Raw genomic sequence first — 22,249 nt, 5'->3', positions numbered from 1 at the left:
CGTTCACACATGCCCAAATCACCGGCGAGACCACGCGCCAAGAAGTTAAATAATTTCACACAAGCACAGTCAGAGAAGCAGCATCAAATAATGACTAAACATTTCCAATTTAACTCAATGAATGATATAACTAGACACAAACGTCTATTATCAATCTAATAGAACAAACACTACTCAGAAAGACAAGAAGATTATTAGCATAATAAAGGTCAGGCCATTGTCACTTCCTCAACGACTACCAAAATAAAATCAACCCAAACATCTCAAACATCTGCACGGCATGTAACAACAGTCTTCACAATGTTCAAAATTTGTTCAACCATCCCAACAGCCCCACCAAACTACAACCAATTCATCTTTGGACAAAACCAATAGAAGTTTCAATTACAACAACAATCTTCGCATAACAATCAACCGATTTTTGGCAGCAGCAACAACAAAAACACTAGACGAAATAACTTTCCTTTGACAATTTATCGTTAAACAAAACCTGTTGCAATTTTTTCGTCAGGTAAGAATTGAACCATGAATGACCAACTCACGTATACTAAAGGTCAAGTGAATTCGTTTCTGTAGAATATCATGATCTACACATTGTGGTTATATCAAACAATAATGAAAATGCAAATGCTTCCTGGACTAGGTTCATGTTATATAGTGTAATTTCATAGTGTTCAATGTGAATATTGTTAAAATGAAAGGAAAACGTTTATGCAACTGGTCTAATTATGTAGCACAGACATAGAATATGGATTTTAAGTATAATATTTAACTTTTAAATTATTCGAGTTTGTCTCACATCGTTTGTTTGTTTGTATTTTATTTTCTTTTCTATTTTGTGTGCTAGAGATGTCTTGGCTGTGGAGGTTGGTCAGTGGGCCTCAGCTGTACCGAGTGTATAACGCCGGAGAAGTTAGGGTTAATAAAGTTTCATCTGCATATTCTTTCATGCGAATTTCGCAAAAATTGCATTTTCTTTCTTATCAATAAAATGCCTTTTTAAAAATTATGTTATTGATGATCTGTTGATTTGATTTTGATTGTGATTGTCAAATAGAAATAGCCCTCTTCTACCTACAGGATAAAAGACAAAGACATCTGATAAATAACAATAGATTTAGATATTATTAATAAATATTTTATTATTATAATATAACTATAACTACAATTACAATACAATATGAATATGATGTATATAAAATTATAAATTGAATAATAATAATGAATATAACATACACATTTTTTTGATATCATTTATAGCTTATTTTATTTTTACTTAAAATTTTTAAAAGAGTAGACAAATTAATTAATTAGAAAGAAACTAAGAAAGGCATAACATTTTAATTTAAAATAATATTAAAACAGTGCACCATGACCATAGGCCAGGGGATAGGCTATTAATAACTTATTAATGCACTTTGCACTGTGATTAACAATCAATAAATACTTTTATTAATTTACTGTGCACAGTGGTTGACTATTAATGAACACTTTTAATAGTGCACTCTGTTGAATTACACACAATATAAATTGAAATGATACATAACATATAGCATATCAATGCGACCCGAAAGCAATTGTTTCCTGCTGAATTTCATCCTCATCTATGATGTCACTGCTTCTCTTGCTCCCATTAACACATATAATAGTAGAAATACGATAGGACACACCTTGTTAACAATTCTGTGTTAACAATCATTTTCAACACTTTAATGACTCAATAATAAATAGTAAATGGTTGGTGCTCACATCAGTTTGATACACCATGGTCGATGGTTATTAATAGTGTACTACATTAGTGTGTTATGCACTGCTATTGACAATTATTAAATACTTTTATTAGTGCGCTGTGCACGGCAATATACCATTGATATTTGCTGCCCCACATGCATTAGTGCGCTCTAGAGTTATTAATTTTTTGATTGATTTGAAATTACTATAAATGTCATCAACAACTTTTTCAAGAGTTCAGAATATGAAGGCAATGTTGCTGAGAGGTTTGCAAACAGTGTGATTAAATGGGTCAGTTTTTACTTTTTTTAAATCTATTTTTTATAATTCTTTCTGTTTATAGATTCATTTATGACGTAATGGTGTAATGATCAAGGTGCCAGGCATTGTTGATTCAGTGTCTGGGTCCAATTGTAAGGAGATCCCTGCTCATCACATGAAAAAGTGTGTGGTGCATCGATCCACTAGGCTATTTTGCACTGTGTGTTTGTCGTAATAATAATACACCTCAGTCGCTTTCGATGTCACTATATAAAATGATATTATTATTATATTGTATTGTTATATAAATAATATAAATTGTACAATAATAATATTACAGTATTATATATTTATATTTATGAATTACATTTTATTTCATTGACTTGTTACTGAAAAGTTTTACAGGATTTTAAATTCAATTGCCTATATTAAAAATCTTTTTTCGTTTGGAAAAACGTTTTTAAAAATACTGGAAATTTTTGTTTTGAATTATCCGGAAAATGTATCATGATAGGATTATTATTACCACCATATACCATCGCTGTGAGAGCAGCGATGGTATATGGTGGTGAAACTTGGGTGTTGAGGAGAGAGGAGGAAAGTGTACTGCAGAGGGCTGAAAGAGCTATGGTGAGGATGATGTGTGGGGTTAAAGTGAAGCATAGGAGGAGTAGTACAGAGCTGATGTCAATGATGGGACTGAATGAGGACATTGTGACATTGATAAGGAGATCGAGATTGCGGTGGTATGGACATGTGTTGAGAAGGGATGAAAGGGTCGGGATTAGGCGAGCGTTGGAGTTCGAGGTTGAAGGAGTGGTAGGAAGGGGTCGTCCGCGATTGGGATGGAGAGAGCAGGTGGAGAAGGACAGGGTGAAAGCGGGGTTGCGTGATACGAGTGACTGATGTTGCGAGTGACTGATGTGGATGGCATCAAGGGGTATTTCGGTTTCATCATAGGTAGCCAAACGGCAACCCCGATCTCGGGGAAAATGTCGTCTAAACGTGTGTGTGTGTGTGTGTGTGTGTGTGTGTGTGTGTGTGTGTGTGTGTGTGTGTGTGTGTGTGTGATAGGATTATTATTAAGTTAAAATATGGTATCTTGTTTAAGATGGTTGCTGGCAATCTAAATTTTTTTTTAGGTCTTTATTATTGCAGCTCTTACATGCGCAGAACCACTTACAATGTTACAGATATATTATCTGTATATCTTTTATTATGTTCTTCATATCTTTAATCATTGATTTGAAGCAGCCATCTTTGCCACAAAGGCTGTTTGTCTTTTTCACACGACGTACACATGTATTTTATGTACACGCGCAAGCACCGCATCATATACTCTGGGTATGTGATAGCCATTGAGATGTTTGACTCAGCGAGCATTTGAACCACTGAGCCATCTCGCCGGCCAACATGCGGCAACTTACGTCGTCTACCCATTTACCGACCTCGAAAAGATGGACGGCTGGGTTGGCCGGGGTCGGCTACCCGGATGAACCTGTAGAAACTGCAGGATTTGAACCCGGGTCGTGGGAGTGGTAGACGGACACACTAACCACTCGGCCAGTGTACTGATAATCTTTTTAATTCTTTCAGTTTTTTCTAAGTGCCTATCTAATATATTCAACTTGTTCATTTGGTTTTATCCATCATATTTTATTACATATTATACTGTATAGCTTAGTACACACTAATAGACATGTTGCATGATTATGGTCTTTGAGACGTGACTAAGACTGTATGTCTTAAGTTTTACAGTTAAAATGGAAACTTCATGTAATTTTAAACTTGACTTTTTAGATTGCTTTTAACTTTTTAAAATCAATTTTTTGAAACTTTATTTTTTGTTTTATTGTTTGTTTCAAAGCCAAATTTTTCAGAGTTGTTTTGAAATTTTTATTTTTTTTTTATTTTTTCAGGTGTAAGTTATTTAAAAAAAGTTTTCGGGAATGTCACATTATAATTTTATTTTGAACTACAAAAACGACAATAAGATATTCACATTATGATTTGGATGCAAGACGAGACAAAAAACAATGTCTCATGACAGACCGTAGACCATATCTTCAGACCGTAGACCATATCTTCAGACCGTAGACCATATCTTTAGACCGTCACTGGATGTTTTATGAATAAATAGTGCAGCATGTCTTCTTATGTGTTCTAGGCTTACTGTAGACTTGTAAAGTGCATCTATTGAGTTATCTTCAGAGGCATTGTCCTGTCAAAGAAATAATGTTTTAAATGGTTTCGGAAAACTTTGCCAATATTTGTATTAACTGAGGCCACTGAAAATATGCTTTTGTGAAAATCGGCTTAGAATGTTTGTGTTATAAATTTTTCAGCTTTTTTTTTAAGTTTTGTGATAAGTTTCATTAAGATATGTATTTACTCTTTTTAAACGAAGAATGAAATTATTTTTAACCACTAGATGGGATTTTGTGGCAATGTATGTTATTGGTCATCTCCTGTGGTCTTCATTGTATTATATAGAAAAGGTACAAAATTTTTATTTTACACTTGTTTTGCAACGTTTATGTTTGTTATGTGTTATGGTGTTATGTGTTTTCAACTCAAAGTGTCTGTGAATTTTATGTATTAATAACATTACAATGTTTATTCTTATTAAAGCAAATATTGGTTATTGTAGAAGATTGTTATTTTAACACTGAACTGTTGAGTAGATTTAATTTTTAAACAAGACAAAGGGATCTGATGCTCTTTTTTATTTTTTTATTGTGTTTATTTATTTAACGTATTACATTCAGAAGTCTAAAATGACGTCAAAATTGCAGGTTTCTTTATGTTTGAAAATCTTCCAACTACTTTTTCCTATGTCTCAAGTATAACAGTTCTCCTAGTACTTGCTCACATCATTAGAGGTTCAGTACTTTGTAATAATTGTTTCAAAATTTAAGTTATTCTATGTTTTTACAGCATTTGGGCGAGCCATCAATGATGAGTATTGCACATTTTTAAATGAATTCTTCACATTCAAAACTTCACCTTCAACTGAAAACAAGGTGAAATATTTTAGATTGTGTCACTTTCTAATTATTGCAAACTAATTATATTTTTTAATTCTTCAGGAAAAATTAAGAAAATATGATTGTAGTTTTTCGGAATGGCCGGTTGAATATGTAGCATCTAAATATAGGTAACATTCAATTAATTTATATGGAGTTAGAATAGCGTTTATTAGAGCACAATTCTGCCCAATAAGCATGTTTGGCCCATCTTTAACTATTTGATATTTAATAATTTCATTAGATAAGAAATTTGTCATAATAATAATATGGAATAACATTCATTGCAGGAAAGATAATATTAATTCGTCTTTGATACAAACAACAAAAACATCATTTATTCTTAATGCTTTGAGGTTTAGTTATTTTAATTTTTGTATTTTCTTATATTATTTTTTAATACAAAATAAAGTTATACATGATACATAGAATGATGTTAAAAATGTAATTTTCAGCTACGTATGTGTCAGAACATTCGGCATACGACTTTTGTACCCTGGATGCTGCTCAATTCTGCAGACTCTAATGGGTTTCTATTCTCTAATTATTTGCTTGAATAATTTTTTAAACAATGTGAAATATTGTTAAAATAACATGCAATTACAGGCCCTGCGTTGACTGATGGAAGGGAAAAACTGGTTAAAAAAGTCAGCTAGCTAACTTCTATTTTGTTTTCAAATATTTTGTTGCTTTGTATTCTATATTTATTTAAGTAAAAATGGCATGGGCTAAACCCTTGCCAACAATAAACTTAAAAAGAAAAAGTCTCGTACAAATTAAATGAAACAAAGTAATGAACAATTTGATGTCCGTGTAAACATAAAAATTGTTATTAAAAATTAAGAGCTAGCATTAAAGTTTATCAGATTTAAGATCAATTTTAGATTGTAATATTTGAATTAAATACTAATGAACATATAGCAAATTTGCAAAATTCATACAACCAGCAAATAAAATTAGGTTTATGTGTTAAACATCTTATTTCCATAATACAAATCCAACATGGCTTTAAAGGCCTTTACACTTGATGCATTCTCCATTTCACCTGGCATACTTTTTACAGTCCACTCGTGTGACATATGCCCTTTGTTTGAAATTTTGTCCTCTGAGGAAAGCAACATTATTTATAAACATTATGGGCAAATCACTGAATATATCAGACCCTGAAGAATTTGGTACACAAAATCGAATCATTTCTAACTCTGTGGTAGGCAAGTTATGGTATATTTAATTTTTTAAATTTTCGCATTATTCAAGACATTGGCAAAACTTTATTAATTTTGTTGCTCTTCTTTGAACCTTTTGGGTTTTCCTTTATGGACACAATCTGTACGGACTCCACACCTGCTCACTGAACTCTAGTTGTGTGCTTACCAATGATTTATACAGACAAATAACTGGTTACTGGCAGAGAATATATATATTTCCATTTTTCAAACATCTTCAGCACTTGTTGCAGTTTATATAGAAAATTTGTATAATTAAGCATTAAGACTAGCGTTTATTATAAGAGCCATGTATGATCAACTATCACCAGAAGCAAATCTTGCTAGATGGAAGGTGGCAAGGAGAAGTTAAGTGTAGCTTTTGTGTAGAAATGAAGACTGTGACCTGCGTAATAACTTATTATAAGTACGCATTCAGTCGTGGACATTATACGTAAAAGCACAACAAAGTATTGAAAGTACTAGTGGAACTCATTTCCAATGTTTGTGACGAGGCAAATTCAAGGCCACCGGGTAATAATAATAATATCATTCATGAGCGCCCCATGCATAGCGTCAGAGGCGCCCGGATAAACAAGTGTCAGCACGGCCACCAAAGGCCTGTTCAAACAGATGCTGCTTCAATCGCTTTTTAAACGTTTCTATTGATGATTGTTGACGGATGATGAGTGGCAAACTGTTCAATATTGATGGTGAGCAATGTGAAAAGCCTTTATTGACGAGAGCTGATGTATTGACTGGTTGATGCAGTTGCAATGATGACGGCAGACGAAGGTGATGGCGATGATTAACAAATCAGCGAAGGTGAATGAGTTTGTGAAGATATGATGGTTGAGATGTGTTGAGTGTTTTATATGTGATGACAGCAATTTTATACTTAATGCTTTAATGAATCGACAGCCAGTTCAGATGAGCAAGAGATGTTTAACTAGAAGGTAAACGAGGTAATTCTAAAACAAATTTGGCTAATCTGTTTTGAATGATCTGAAGAGAGGAAATTAGATACGCCGGAGTGCCATATAACAGAGAGTTGCAGTAGTCAAGGCGAAATAATACAAGACAGCGTGCTAGCGTGAAGGCCATTTCGACTGTGAGAAAAGGTCGAATATGGCGAATAGACCAAATAATGTAATTACATATTTTGATGAGAGCAGAAGTGTAAACCAAGAAAAATCTATTTTCTAAGAGAGGTTGAGTTAGATCAAACTATGAGTAATGAAGTTTGCAACCGAAAAAGTTTTTTTGTTAGCGACAGGTTGGAAGGTCAGCAGATTTGGAGGGCATGAGGAACTACCTATTGTTTATAAAGGATGAGGGAGCGAGACCTGACGTAGCAATACAGTCATTGTCAGCAGACACTGTTATTTTAGTCGAACTGTGGCTAATATGGCAGCAAGTCATGCTATAAAAACAGTCAATTATGAAGAGCTAGTTAGTAAGATAAAACAACGTGGGTTAAGGTGTTTGTTGTATGCAGTAGTGGTTAATGCAAGAGGTGTTGTGGGTTGTTCTGTTTACAGCTTTTTGAAGGGTTTGGGTTTGGTGGGTAAAAAACGATCGAGTTGTATGAAGAACATAAGACATACAGCCGAACAAGCGTCTTACTGGATGTGATTATGTAGGAAGAAAAAAACGAGTTTAAGTAACTGGTACGCACATAAAGCTTTCAATTACTCAGCACTCCCAGATCCGGCTTAACGTGTTACTTGGCTCGTCGATATAACTTGTAAACTTTCTGGCACGCTTACATAGTTTTTTAATATAAAAGGAGTCGATTTCAAAAGCGAGGCAAATTGTTTGTTCAGCAAGAGACATCCAACTGATCACTGTTTCTCGAGAGTGTCAGGAAGTTAAAGGGCCCATACACTCGTTGACGGAAGCTCTTCCTCTGAAGACTTTTGCTGAACGCTCGTTATGTTTGAGTTTCACACACACACTCACACACACACACACACACACATATATATATATATATATTTATGAGAGAGAGAGGGAGTGCTATGTCAATAGGTTTTCTTTTATCCAACATTTAAATAAATGTCATTTCATTTGTAGTGAAATTTTAATCATTTTTTCATCTTTGCGGTGAAGTACCTAGGTCGTAGGACAAAGATTAGATCTTCTGATGCTAACGATGTTGACTGCATGTTCGTTGACAGACGAATCACACATTCTGACAAAGGGAGCACATTAGTATGGGATTTTTTTAAATGGGTTTTTGTTTTGTGACGACAGAATCTTTTCATTCTGTAAATTAGTTCTCTCTGTTTTAACATTTCAATCAGAATTTTTTAATAGCGTAGCAAATATTTGCTAATAATTGAAGCAGTTCTTATCATAATGGCTTCAAATGTTGAATTTCTGGCATGTTTATATGATGCAATTATGCTAGCTGGCTTTCTATTGTTCAAATGTAAAAAGCGTTATTTGCGTTATATTCAACGAGTGAGTGAGTAAAAGATGACAGATCTTATAAAAAATCAGCTTCTCAGTGAAAGTAGATGATGAAAAATTAATCTTTCATCTTGAGAGAATTTCTATAAACATGGAATGGGATACATGAAAAATTGCTGGAATGATTTGAAGGGTGTATGAAATGGTCAGGAATTTAATAAAAAGAAAATCACAAAATAACAACGAAATTAATAAAACCGTCTTTATAATTAATTGATGAAAATAAAGATAATTTTTTAATGTTGCAATTATACAAATAAAGAGGAATGGCCGAGAGTATTTTTACAGGAATTAGCTGCTAAAAATTTTGATATGCAGTTTCTATGACATCATTTGGAGTTAGAGGTTTCAAAAGCTAGCAAAATACAAAAACTAAAAATGTTGGAAGGTTTTCTTCTCAGTCTTTGTATGTTGAAAGATTTTTGTTGAAAGTATCAAAAGCCGGAGAATCATCAAGATTAAAAAAGTAATAATTTTAGAATAATTGGCACAAACTTCGGTAGTGTATCTAATCATTTAAGGATAAAGTTTGTTTCAGTCCCAGCAGAAGCATGATAACTTGGTTTGACTTTTAAAGGTGTGAATTTGGAATGTTCTTAAAGAGAGTTACAGATTCATAACTTTTTAAACTATTTTTGAGGTTAAAAATTATTGCATAAGAAATGTAGAAAAGGTTTTGTCATTTGTCACAAAAACAAATGACACAAAGTCAAGTTGATTTAGGAAATGATAGCATTTATTCTTCATGTAAAAATGATTTGCAATAAATTTTTTTATATTTTTAATATTTACAATTTTTTCCTATTTGTCAATCATTTGCAGAAAATTGATGTAGCAAAATTTTATTTGCCACATCGCCATTTGCTTGCTTATTAAGATATTCCAACTAAAATTGAGCTAAGTCACAAAAATAATTTCACAAATTTTGGTAGAAAAAACCATTTGGTGTTCTGCTTCATTGAACATGCTATTAACTTTTGGAAAACTTTGAGTGTTCAAAATGGAAATAATTCAACTTTTGAAAAGTTGAAGACTCGTGTTTTCATTTGGTGTACAACGTTTTTGCGTGGCATATATGTGACGTTGATATTTTTAAACAATTTTATATTTATTTAATAGAGCAGTCGAGTTCCTTCATTGAAAGCAATCAAATTGCAGGTGATTGTCTCAGAAGGGAATGCAGGGTTCTACGAAATTGGATGCATGAGCACCCCTCTTGATGCCGGTTACTCTGTGCTGGGATGGAATCACCCAGGCTTTTCTGGCAGCACGGTTGGCTGCTTCAAAGAATGATTTACTGTAAAAATAAGTTTAAGAATGTACAATTCACGCAGTTTGTTTATTGGTCACGAAAGGACAACGATCAGCTGACGGATATATATATATATTTATATCAATCTTTTTTTCGTAAAGGGCTTACCTCTACCAGATCAAGAACAAAATGCGATAGATGCCGTCATGCAATATTCAATAAATGTGCTAGGTTTCCAACCACCAGACATAATCCTCTTCGCATGGTCCATTGGTGGCTACACTGCCTCGTGGGCGGCCATGAATTACCCTGATGTCAAATGTGTGGTTCGTTTTTTTTCATCACACGATGTCAAATTAGTGTCAAAACTTGTAAAGGCATCTGTCTATTTATAACGTCGAAATATAATATCATAGTATGAAAGTAATATATTTGTCAGCTCATGCGATAACATTTCTAAGTGACTCCACATCGTTTGAAGAATTTTCATCATCACTCATCATTAATTAATTACTTATCAACGCCAGATATTGGATGCCACATTCGACCACATTCTGCCACTCGCCAGGGCTCGCATGCCTCCAAGCTGGAGTTTGTTTGCATTTCTCATTGCAGTTTCATCAATTTTATATCAAAAAAATTTTTATAACATATTTTTAGGATTGATTATTTGTACTTTATGTAATTTACCGATTTTAACATTTTAAATGCAATTCGGTGACCTCTGCTTCATAAAATGAAACGGTATTCAATGAGTAATCATGTCTCTTGTCATTTTCATATTTATAGTGGTATTATTCAGTTAGATTTATGCAATGTTTTAGTGGATATCGATGTTGATGCATGTCAGCATTTAATCTCAAATGTTCATTTCGATTTTTGAAGTATGATCAAACTGCCATCTACACACACACACACACACACACACACACACACACACACACAAACACACACACACACACACACACAAACACACAAACACACACACACAGGCGTCCTGATTAATTTGGTCATTCCTAATCATCTCAATTTGAACAATGCTGAGCTGCTGTGCAAGTAAATTTAGCGTTTTTTTTTACTTATCATATTCATCATCTTTATCATATCACCTCACCAATCATCATCACCGTCATCTTCATATCACCACACCAATCATCATCATCACCGTCATCTTCATATCACCACATCAATCATTTTCACCATCATCTTCATGATCACCATCACCTTCATATAATAATTAGTTAATTCTTCATGGGCATTTCTTTTTAGTTTTTATTTTTAAAAAAAGTACTAATTTATTTATTAATGAAAAGTTAAAAATTTAATAAAATTAAATGTTTTTAATTTTGTTGCACGAAAATCTAAACATAAGTACAGCTAACATATAACATTTAAGCAGCTCTGCATTTGACGGAGTTGTATTATAAAGGATAACAAAGAACATAGCCTAATAAAAAAAATGTTTTAATCTGACTGTCAGATGATAAAAGGTGACGCGAAAGTGGAATTGGAAAACGGCCATGTTTTTTTTAGATAGATATCATTGTTATGCAGTTAATAAGTTTGGTGGTTGTTGCATATTTTAAATAATCCAATAATTTGTTTATTTAACATGAACAATGATACAATTTTCCAGCTATCCAGGCAAACTTGCAATCATTCGCAGAACAAAAGACGAGATGATCTCAATTTCGTAAGTTTATCTTCATGTTTTTATTTTATTTAAATTTTCAACTTCGTTGTCAAGCTCATTCATCTTTTTGTAGCTTTGATTGATGCTCAGGCCTTATCTGTCGGTCTTATTATTAATGATCTTTTTTGTGAGACTGCGTTTCTGCTTTGGTTGATGATCCTAATATTATATTGTGATGTTTAACACGTCAGGGACAGCAACATGTTGGCCAGCAACAGAGGGAATGTCCTCTTGCAGCGTATCTTGAGCTACAGGTCGGAATTCATTTTCTGCCGCTTTTTCGTGACGTTCATTCATTTCATTTTATTACTTCTCCATTGGTTATTTCAAACTCCTTACACGAATACTAATAATTGGCTATGGAGTAATTTTTTGTTATTGTTTTCGGTTTTATTAAGTCTCAAAATTGTTTTATTTAATTATAATTCAAAATACTCTCAGTTTAAGAGTAGATTTTCAAATCATGATGTTGAAACCTCCTTTAAAGCAGGTTTTGATGGTTTTTTTAAATACGCTCGCCGGATTGTTCATTTTTGCTGTGATTAGATACTTTTAAAGATGCGTTGGGAGAAGCATGAAAATGCAATGACAAACACGAACATATTATAACGAGTATGAACATGTAGCGAATATGAACATTTTTCAGATATCCAAACTTAATAGACACACACACAGAAGATTCCTTGGAAAGATGGTTTTCAGCGGATAAAAATGAACAAAGTGAACAGTTATTTATATTTAAAGTTGTTGTTGATTGTCAGTTTTTGTTATTTCATTTTTTGATGTTTTAATTCATTTGTGTTAACATAAAATTTTCTTCCTATCACTTTCATTATTATTATTTATTATTATTATTATTTATTATTATTACTTTTTTTAAATCGGACAAAAATTGGTAGAGGGAATAATGTAATATAATCTGAATGGGATAACATTTGAAGTTGAAAAAGTGTCCGTCATTGTTTAAATTTTAAAATATGACTAATTACAAATATGTTAGCTTTATGTGTAAAAAACATTTTTAGGAAAGCAAAGTATTATTTGTGTCTCTTGACTTGACATTGAAAATTTTAAATAAATTTGGCACACTATACGATGTTGTAAAAATATAGAAGGCTTGTTATTGTAAAATAATATAAACAGTTTGGAGAGGAAAGAACTTTTTGAATAAATCGGGGGAGGAACGAACCTGTGTTTTAGCTGCCAAATATTCTGAAAAAACTGAAATTGTTAAATTTTTGCTCTAGAATTAAATGTTTACATTTGTAGATAATTTTTCAATTTTGTTTGACAAAAATAATTAAGTTAATGAGAAAATGAGTAACAGAAGATCCGTTTTTAAACGGAATTATTTCGTAACTCACAATACTTTTGCCTTCTCCAAAATATTTCACAAGGGTTCCACAGTTTTGGCGTGCGTCAGCAGTTCTAACGTGAACATAATATCAAGATTTCTAGGCCGCTGAAAATGAGTTGAACAAGTAGTTAAAAAGCGAAAAGTAAATATCCTTTCAGTCATTGCCGTGAGAGAAGAGACATTTCAAAAATCATGAATGGAATTTTTTATTTGGTAAAAAAGAATATTTTTTAAGTCCTCTCGGTTAAGCGAGTTGGCAATTTTTCTAGTCAGCTAAATTTATATTCAATCTCCTATTTTTTAAACTTTCTATCAGATATGTATTTTGTGATTATATTTATTTTAACTCGGAGTGCATGTCAGTTTGTATGATTTTTACGAATAATTTCAATAAAAATTCTTATTCATATCATTGTCACTGATGCAAAGTATCGCAACAACAATCCGACAGATGTCATTTGGAAATCATTAGACATATCTGAAGAAATTTGTTTGGAGGCATTCAAACAGGATGAACCAATCGCTTTTCCATCGCCAATAGGTTTTTTCGTTTTTATTTGTGCTGTCATACTAGATAATTTTTCAACATAAAAGTTTAATTGTCGTAGTTCTTCATCGTTTGATGGTTTCATGGGACGATCCGCGAACTTTTTTAAACGGCAGTTGCGCTTTAGGTATGCCTGTTTCTCCAGCAATTCACTCGAACCGTGCAATAGATAGTCTTTGATTTACACAATAATGTCTAAATAACTAAGCACCTTATTCAAATCTATAGCAATCTGGTACTCTTAATAAAGCATTTAGCATTAGTTTTTTTGATCTTTTTATTGTATCTAAATCTTGCATGTCATACCAATCTTTTGCTTGTGCAACAGTTTGAAAAAAAATCTTTATTGGCATAATCTTATCAGTAACTGCTCTGAAAAGTTGTGGCAAGTGGCAAAGAGTGCTCTTTATATTAATCTAAAACGTATTGTCATTCCACTTTAAATATCTTTACTGGTATAATCTAACTAAAAGTTTCAGTAACTGCTGTAAAAACTTATGGCGAGTGGCAGAGTGTTTGTCGGAGTGCAATGAAAAATAACCCGACTCCGGATTCCGAATCCCAGAAAAAACTTTCAACTTTTGCATCATAATTTCACCTTATCACTACTAACTAAAAATTACTTTAAAAAACACTTAAAATCAGTCAATGTAATTGTTCTTAGTAAAATTACCATTTTCTATGTTTTAAAACAACATACTAGAGCTATACCGAATTTTAAATATCAAATTCGGCCGAAGCCGGATCCGAATTTGACATTCAAATTCGGCCGGAGCCGAATTCGAACATTAGTTAGCAATGACTCGTTCATATTTCATTTTGACTTAGTCGATCACCTTGTAAAACTTAGCATGTGAAGCAAATATCACATTGAATTATAAACTATTCAAATCTGTTATTTTCAAGTTTATTGTAGCTGCCAATTTAAAAACAAACAAAAAAAATTAAGCAGACATTTGAATTAACATGATATTTATTATAAATAAACACAGTATAGATTTCTTGAGTTATTTGTTAAACAGAAAAATTAATAAAAACATAAAAATGCAAATAGCTGAAACCATTATTTTTAAAATAAATTGTTAATCATTTTTAATCAGATTCTTGTTATATTTAAAAAAAATAAGTTTAGAAGCATTTTCTGGAAGAAGTGAACTACGATGATCACTGATCACTTCACCTGCTACACTGAAAAGGCGCTCAGATGGTACACTAGTTGGCGGGGCACTCAAGTATACTCGGGCAACTGCAGCCAAGCTAGGAAACCTTTTATGATTCATTTTCCACCAAAGCAAAGGATTTTCAGTTCTTGGTAATAGACAACAACAACAACACACGTTTAGACGACATTTTCCCCGAGATCGGGGGTTGCCGTTTGGCTACCTATGATGAAACCGAAATACCCCTCGACGCCATCCACATCTGTCACTCGTCTCAGTATCACGCAACCCCGCTTTCACCCTGTCCTTCTCCACCTGCTCTCTCCATCCAATCGCGGACGACCCCTTCCTACCACTCCTTCAATCTCGAACTTCAACGCTCGCCTAATCCCGACCCTTTCATCCCTTCTCAACACATGTCCATACCACCGCAATCTCGATCTCCTTATCAATGTCACAATGTCCTCATTCAGTCCCATCATTGACATCAGCTCTGTACTACACCTCCTATCCTTCACTTTAACCCCACACATCATCCTCACCATAGCTCTTTCAGCCCTCTGCAGTACACTTTCCTCCTCTCTCCTCAACACCCAAGTTTCACCACCATATACCATCGCTGCTCTCACACATGCTTTATATACCCTCCCTTTCATCTTCACTGACCATTTCTTTCCACACAATACCCCACCCAGCTCCCTAAATTTCATCCATCCTATACGAACTCTAGCCGTAACTGCGCTCAAACATCCTCCATCCGCGTTCAGCTTATCCCCTAAGTAAACAAAGCTTTTCACTCTTTCAATACCACCACTCAACCCCGTCCTTGCGTCCGTCCTATTAATCACACCATGAACACATTTCTTACATTTGAACGTGCCTTCCACCTTTTTCAGTGCCCCCCTCACACCACTACATCTCTTATGCACCCATTTCTGACATCCTATACACAATACCGAGTTAGCCTTCACTCTCCTGTCACATACTCCACAGGGGTCTATTTTACTTATCACTCGTTCCCCACCTTCCCCACTCACCATTACCTTCGTCTTACCAATATTAACTTTTAACCCTTTCTTTTCAATATCACTTTTCCATCTGTCAAATTTTAACTGCAATTCTTCCATGCTATCAGCCATCAAGACTAAATCATCTGCATACAAAATCTCAAATAACAACCCCTCCATTATGTTTCCACACACAAAATCCATCACAATTGCAAACAGAAACGGTGATAACACTGATCCTTGATGCACTCCTACCTTAACACTAAAAGCGTCCGACATCCCCCTTCCAACCCTCACCTTTGTCTTTGCCCCTTCATACAGCTGCATCACAGCTTTAACAAGTCTCTCATTCACTCCTTTCTTCCTCAACGCCCATTCAATGACCTTCCTCAGTAATCGATCAAAAGCCTTTTCTAGATCCACAAAGCACAAGTACAATCTTCGTTTCTTCTTTCTATAATTTTCCTGCCACATTCTCACCATGAACAACGCATCCACCGTTGCCCTACCAGGCATAAACCCACACTGCATTTCATTAACTGTCACCATATTTCTCAACCTCCTCTCAAGCACCCTCTCCACTACCTTCATTCCGTGCTCTAGCAATTTCACACCCCTATATGACCCACAATCTCTCACATCTCCTTTGCCCTTATACAACGGCACCAACACACAGTGTCGCCAATCCTCAGGTATACCTTCATCATCAAACATACTGTTAGCAATTCTCATAACTTCAATTCCTATCACCCCACTCGCTTTAATATGTTCTGCCGCCACTTCCGAAACCCCTGTCGCCTTACCTAGTTTCATTTCTCTAACTGCTTTCTCTACTTCCTCCATCGTCACCTTCTCTATAGGTCCGTGTGTGACCGCGGATTCCACATCTCCATCCCACTCATTCTCTTCATTCATCAACCTTTCCATATGAGCTTTCCACACCTGAGCTTTTTCCTCCTCATCTATGCACAACTTGCCAGATCCATCTCAAACACATCCATTCCCTATAACATCTTTCCTATCCCTCATTGACTGCTTTGCTACTTTGAACATTTTCCTCGAACTCACATCAAATTCCATTTCCTTCATTAACCTATCTGATGCTTTCGTCATTGCAGTTGCCACTGCCTGTTTTGCAACCTTTTTAGCCTTCTTATACTCAAACTCCGCTTCCTCCGTCATGTCCCTTCTCCATATCCTAAACCTCTCCTTTTTGACCTCCAAAACCCTTCTTATATCTTCATCCCACCACCACGTCTCACCATGCCTACACTTTCCTTTCCTCCACCCACATACTTTACCTGCCGTAGCCAACACACAGTCCCTGTATCTCTCCCAAACATCTCCATCCTTACCACTCTCCCAATTTTCAGCCACCTTCACTTCAAATGCCTTCCTCACCTCTGCATCCTGGAACTTCCATGTCTTTCTCTTTGCCACAAACTTATCCTTCTTCCTCTTTCCCATTTCTTTTGATGTCACATCCACCACAACCATACTATGCTGCAGCATACCAGGTATCGCCTTCACATTCTTTACATACTTCCTATGTTTGGCTCTTACCAATATATAGTCTATCATCGACCTATGCTTCCCTGACCTATATGTAATCAATCGCGCTGGTTCCCTTGTAAACCAGGTATTTCCCACCACCATGCTATGTGCATCCGCCAACTCCAACACTCTACGCCCTTCCTCATTCCGTATACCATATCCCCATCCCCCATGTACACCTTCATATCCGTCTGCATCCGCCCCCACATGACCATTCAAATCACCCAACAACACCACAAACTCATCCAACCCCGCTTGCCCAATCTCGTCAGAAACATCATCATAAAACCTATCCTTCTCCTCTTTCTTCCTACTTTGTTGCGGAGCATATCCTGATATCACCCTCACTATTACTTTTCCAAACACCTTCACCACCACAATTACACCATTGCTTCTCGGCTTCACTTCCAACACCTCCACCAACTTTTCTCTTACCATCACACCAACTCCTCCCGTACCATCATCCCCCTTCCACCACAACTTATATCTTCCACCTTTAGCCCCCACAAACCTTGTACCCTCACCCTTCCATCTGATCTCCTGTAATGCAGCCACGTCAACCATTCTCCTCTGCAGCTCCTCCACCACTTCCAAACTTCTTCCTGTCAACGTGCCTACATTCCAGGTACCAAACCTCCAACCCCTTGGTCTACAAGTAGTCCTTCCATCTATAGTGCCTTGCACCGCCACACTATAGAGTGGGGTGCCAGTGGCCAGACCATCCACAGGGCCTTGCACCACAACCCCATGGACTGGGTCTCCGGAGATTCTTCGCACCCTCTTCTGCCGGATACTGAGGGCCATTGTTATTTCCGTCATCATAAGTATTATTTTTTGGCTAGTTTTTACGCAGGACGCCCTTCCTTACGCAACCACAGTTATAAGCGGTGGGCCTAGCCTTTGATGATCCAACATCACTCACAAGGCAGTGAGGGTCAGTTTAATGTCATAATCAGGACCTTCTTGGTAATAGAGGTTCCAACAAATATTTGTCAAGCTCACTCTCAATTGTTTCAGCTACTTGTTGTTGTATATTTGCTTCAGAAGATTGCACAATTTCTTCTATACAGTCCCACAGCGCAGAAGTATGATCCTTTTTTAATCTTATTCGTTTAGCTACAGTTGATTTTTCTTTTGCATCTGCTTCTATATTAGCTAAAATTTGGTCTTGTTGAACATTGTTTTTTATTTTGCCATTTGCCAGCACGAAACCAAATTTCGCTGCTGAGAAGACATTTGTATTGAAAAATTTGTTTTTGAAACGAGGATCAATCAACGTTGCTACTATGTACAGATGATCATGTTCCAAACTTCCAAATCGTTCATTTAAAGAATTCAACAACGACTCCTTAAGTGCCTTGACTTCTATGTCATTGCCATCTTTTTTTAACAAATTACGCAACACAGTGACAAGAGGTGAAACCAATGATATTCGAGATTCTCCAGAGCTAATCTCACGTGTTACATCTTCAAAAGGACCCAAAACTGATGCAATATTCTCTGCAATGTTCCACTGGTGTACAGTCAAACAAGAAGTACCTTCCACTTCCGAGCAGTACAAGATCAGTGCACGTCTTTGTTCGCACAGACGCTGTAGCATGTAGAATGTCGAGTTCCATCTTGTTCTGACATCCTGTATCAGCTGGTGGTTTGGTAAACCAAGTTCATTCTGTGAAAGAAAATATAAGCAACGAATTCTCTTTTTAAAAATCAAACAATAATAATTAAAATAAATTATGACAAGAAATTTAAAAAAAATTTAAATTAAAAATAAATAAAAAAAATATACATATTACAAGTACCTGTATTTCTTTTAAACGACCAGTAGCAGAGGAGTGTTTGAAATGTCCAACAAGTTTTTTGAAATGTTTAAAATTTCTGAAACTTCTTTTTGGTTGAAAAGACCATCATGAATGCTTAGCTGGAGAGTGTGTGCAAAGCAACCAACACTTGAAATATTGGCATCACGGAAACATTTAGATATATTTGCAGCATTGTCACGAAGTACAACATGAATTCGACTGACCTCAATTGACCACTTTTCCAATATTTGCTTGAAAGCCGCTAGCAGACCTTTGCTGTGTGATGTCCATCAAATGGTTTGCAATCTAACACATAGCTTCCATTTTCAAATTCTTCTGTGATCCAATGGACAGTCAAACCCATGTAAGATTGCACATTATTATCTGCTGTCCATGTATCAGTAGTGAAGGACAAGTTTTCTGCATTGTCAGTCTCCAGCATTATATTCAACTGGTTACAAACTTCATCAGGCATATTTGCAAAATTCATGCAAAATTCGGAAATCCGGCCAAAATTTGGCCGGAGCCGAAGCCGAATTTGGAAAAATGGTCGAATTTCGGCCGAAGCCGAATTTCAGTACAGCCTTAAAACATACTGAAATAAATTAAGTGATTTTATTCACATTATTGGCATTTATTTTCAGTATTAACGAGTATTGCATATCGCTACACATATTTAACTTCCAAAAAACACGTTCTTAAAAAAAAATTCTTAAAAAAAGAAATTTTTTAAAAATAGCGTTTTCCGTCTGGTAGTTCGGGAAATCGGATGAAAAATACTCGACTCCGACGCCGGCCCTTCAAAAAATGCGACTCCTACTTTGGTCCTTTACAAAATTCCAACTCCGGCAAAAATCTCCAACTCCGACCGATTCCGACTGTGGGGAGAACAGCGTTTTTTGTGCTGTAACGTATAACCTATAACGTATTGTCGTTCTACGGAATCTGCACTCCTTAATTTTGTTCTCTTTTGTTCTCCTCAATTGACAATCAACACTTTTTTCTCGTTTAGCTCGACATAAATGCAGCGTTTAACCGCGCTGACCTCATATTGTTTTTAAAAGAAACTTCGTTCGCTGTTTGGGTTATCTGAAACGATATTTGTCTGGATTGAATCTTATTTGCTGGATTGCACGCTGTAGATGTTCTTAAACAATGCTCTTTCAGGGATCGCTTAGGTCAGTTCTGGCGTGTTTTTGAGGTTATAGCAAAATATGTCTTCAAGTATCACACGTTCGCCGATGACATTCAACTTGTTTTTGTGATTTTGCACGTACTAAGTTGAAAGTCTAAATTGTTTCCACTAGTTCCTTCTCGGGACTTAGCAAATGACCCTGTCTCTTTAAGCTCTTAGATATATTAAAATGTCTTAGTTTGCTAAACGAAAACCAACAGTTTGCAGTTGATATTGAGATTGTCTGTATAATTTGCAAAGTAAATCATGGATTCGGAAATACCTCATTACTATACGAAATAACGAATGACAGTAATTTAGGAGGACTGTTAGCAATGTTATGTGCTACTCTAATGACCGATCTTTCCGATCATTTTCTAGATTTTATGATTGTTGACTTCAAAGTAAAAAAAATCATCTTTGACCAAAGTTTCAGAATTTATTATGTCAAAATTATTAGTTTAAAAGAACAAAACATCATTTATTACAATTATTATCTCATTACTAATAACATTCTCTGCTGACTATTCATATTTAAATTCTTGGAGCCATGTCTACATATTGTTGGGCTATGTTTACAACACAATCTGGTAAGTCGGCGAGAGTTACCAAATTTAAATTACCCTATTTATGCCAAAAAATAAACATTATTAATTCGTGAACTAAATCGAAAAACTAAACGCAAATAACTGAATAATACATTTCAAATTCATTTTTACAAATTTAACAAATTTCAAATAAAAGCGAAAACTCTAAAAAGTTAAAAAAGAAATAATGAAATTTTCCAGAAAGCACACTGGATGTAAACAAAACATTACAAAAACAAAATGTAGGCAAAAAACAAGAGATTCGGATAATAACGCTTTTGGTGTCTTTTTTGAACTTTAACACTTTGAATTTGTTGAAGAGATGATATTACGTAAATTTAGTAGATGTCTTGTAGTCACAACCATGTACCTTGACATATAATTTTAAAATTTATTTTCAAACAGGTGAAGAACTGACATCAGTTGAAAAAGAGAAACTTGTCATATTTCTTGTAAGATTTTCTCTTTGAATTTTTTTTAATTGGCAACAAAATTGCAGATTCTCCATCCATATTCATTCATATTTTTTTCATCGTGCTTTTATGTAATGTTCCTGGAAAGGCATTTGATTAGGTGTTAATCGGCTTTTGACAACCTTGGAGTCGATATACTCTTAAAATGTTGCGAACGCAAACAGAATCTAGAATATTAATTAATGCCCATGTAACAGTCAATTTAAAATGTTTTAGTTTTTCATCTTATTGATTGCTGTATAGTTAATAATCAAAATATTCACCTGACAATAAACATATAGTTTGAATAAATAAACCATCATAGGTGCGCAAGTACATAAGTGACTTCGATTCAACACACTGCACTCCACTGCCGAGTTCCTACTTTCGAGAACCTAAGTATCTCTTGTAATGACCTAAGTATCTCTTGTAATAGATTCGTCATCTTTGTTTGCATTTTTTGTAACATTTGCTTAAGCGTTAGCTGATGGTGACGCGTTAATTTTAGATTTCGTAAGTTTTTATTAGATGTTTAAACTTTAAAGCAAGAATTGTTTTGACGATGCGTGAACGTTGCTGAACGAAACTAATCACAAATTTTACCAATGTCGTTTTATATAACGTAAACTTCATCGGCAACTTCATATTGTCATTATCAAAACTTATTTTTGTCTTACCTAATCATAATTTTATCATTTTAACCAGTTAACGTTGTAAGCTGGAAAAATTGCTTTGTCGTGTATCCTAACATTTTTTTTATTACAAATAAATAGTTCTAAATGACTTCTTCTATCGCTAAGCACAGTTTGATGGCTTCATCGCATCCGAAAAATGGGGTGCATTAAATCAGCGCTACGGAACGTACCTTGACACAACTACTAGCTAAGTCAAACGAAAAAAAACGAGTTGAAAAATATAAGAATCGTAGAGGAGTTTATGTCATTCACGCGTATAAGGTTATTCGCA

The 22,249-nt window shown here is 34.8% G+C and overlaps 1 protein-coding gene across 1 annotated transcript; it reads left to right on the top strand.

Moving 5' to 3' along the window:
- The first annotated feature begins 803 nt into the window (after nt 1–803).
- On the top strand, nt 804–22,065 carry HELRODRAFT_185319 (hypothetical protein). Its single transcript, XM_009013754.1, has 22 exons — nt 804–919; nt 1,967–2,022; nt 4,424–4,490; nt 4,788–4,874; nt 4,930–5,015; nt 5,082–5,149; nt 5,309–5,374; nt 5,474–5,547; nt 5,625–5,665; nt 8,336–8,437; nt 9,818–9,970; nt 10,112–10,276; nt 10,478–10,541; nt 10,943–11,006; nt 11,587–11,643; nt 11,835–11,897; nt 12,290–12,363; nt 13,452–13,541; nt 21,237–21,283; nt 21,609–21,678; nt 21,700–21,859; nt 21,895–22,065. Exons 1-21 carry the CDS (start codon nt 850–852, stop codon nt 21,714–21,716), a joined length of 1,581 nt encoding a protein of 526 aa, XP_009012002.1. The 5' UTR covers nt 804–849; the 3' UTR covers nt 21,717–21,859; nt 21,895–22,065.
- The last annotated feature ends 184 nt before the right edge of the window (nt 22,066–22,249 follow it).

This window comes from Helobdella robusta (genome assembly GCF_000326865.2).
Source record: "Helobdella robusta unplaced genomic scaffold HELROscaffold_12, whole genome shotgun sequence".
NCBI classification, from domain to species: Eukaryota; Metazoa; Annelida; class Clitellata; order Rhynchobdellida; family Glossiphoniidae; genus Helobdella; species Helobdella robusta.
Note: the sequence above shows the minus strand (reverse complement) of the source record. Positions and strands in the feature narration are given on the sequence as shown.

What these genes read in the sequence shown, in the direction of transcription:
- HELRODRAFT_185319 (XM_009013754.1), top strand. Translation starts at nt 850, where the DNA reads ATGTCTTGGCTGTGGAGGTTGGTCAGTGGGCCTCAGCTGTACCGAGTG. An exon ending in CTGACAAAGGGAGCACATTA is followed by an intron (nt 8,438 to 9,817) that starts GTATGGGATTTT and finishes TTTATTTAATAG; the next exon opens with AGCAGTCGAGTTCCTTCATT. An exon ending in TCGCATGCCTCCAAGCTGGA is followed by an intron (nt 10,542 to 10,942) that starts GTTTGTTTGCAT and finishes ACACACACACAG; the next exon opens with GCGTCCTGATTAATTTGGTC.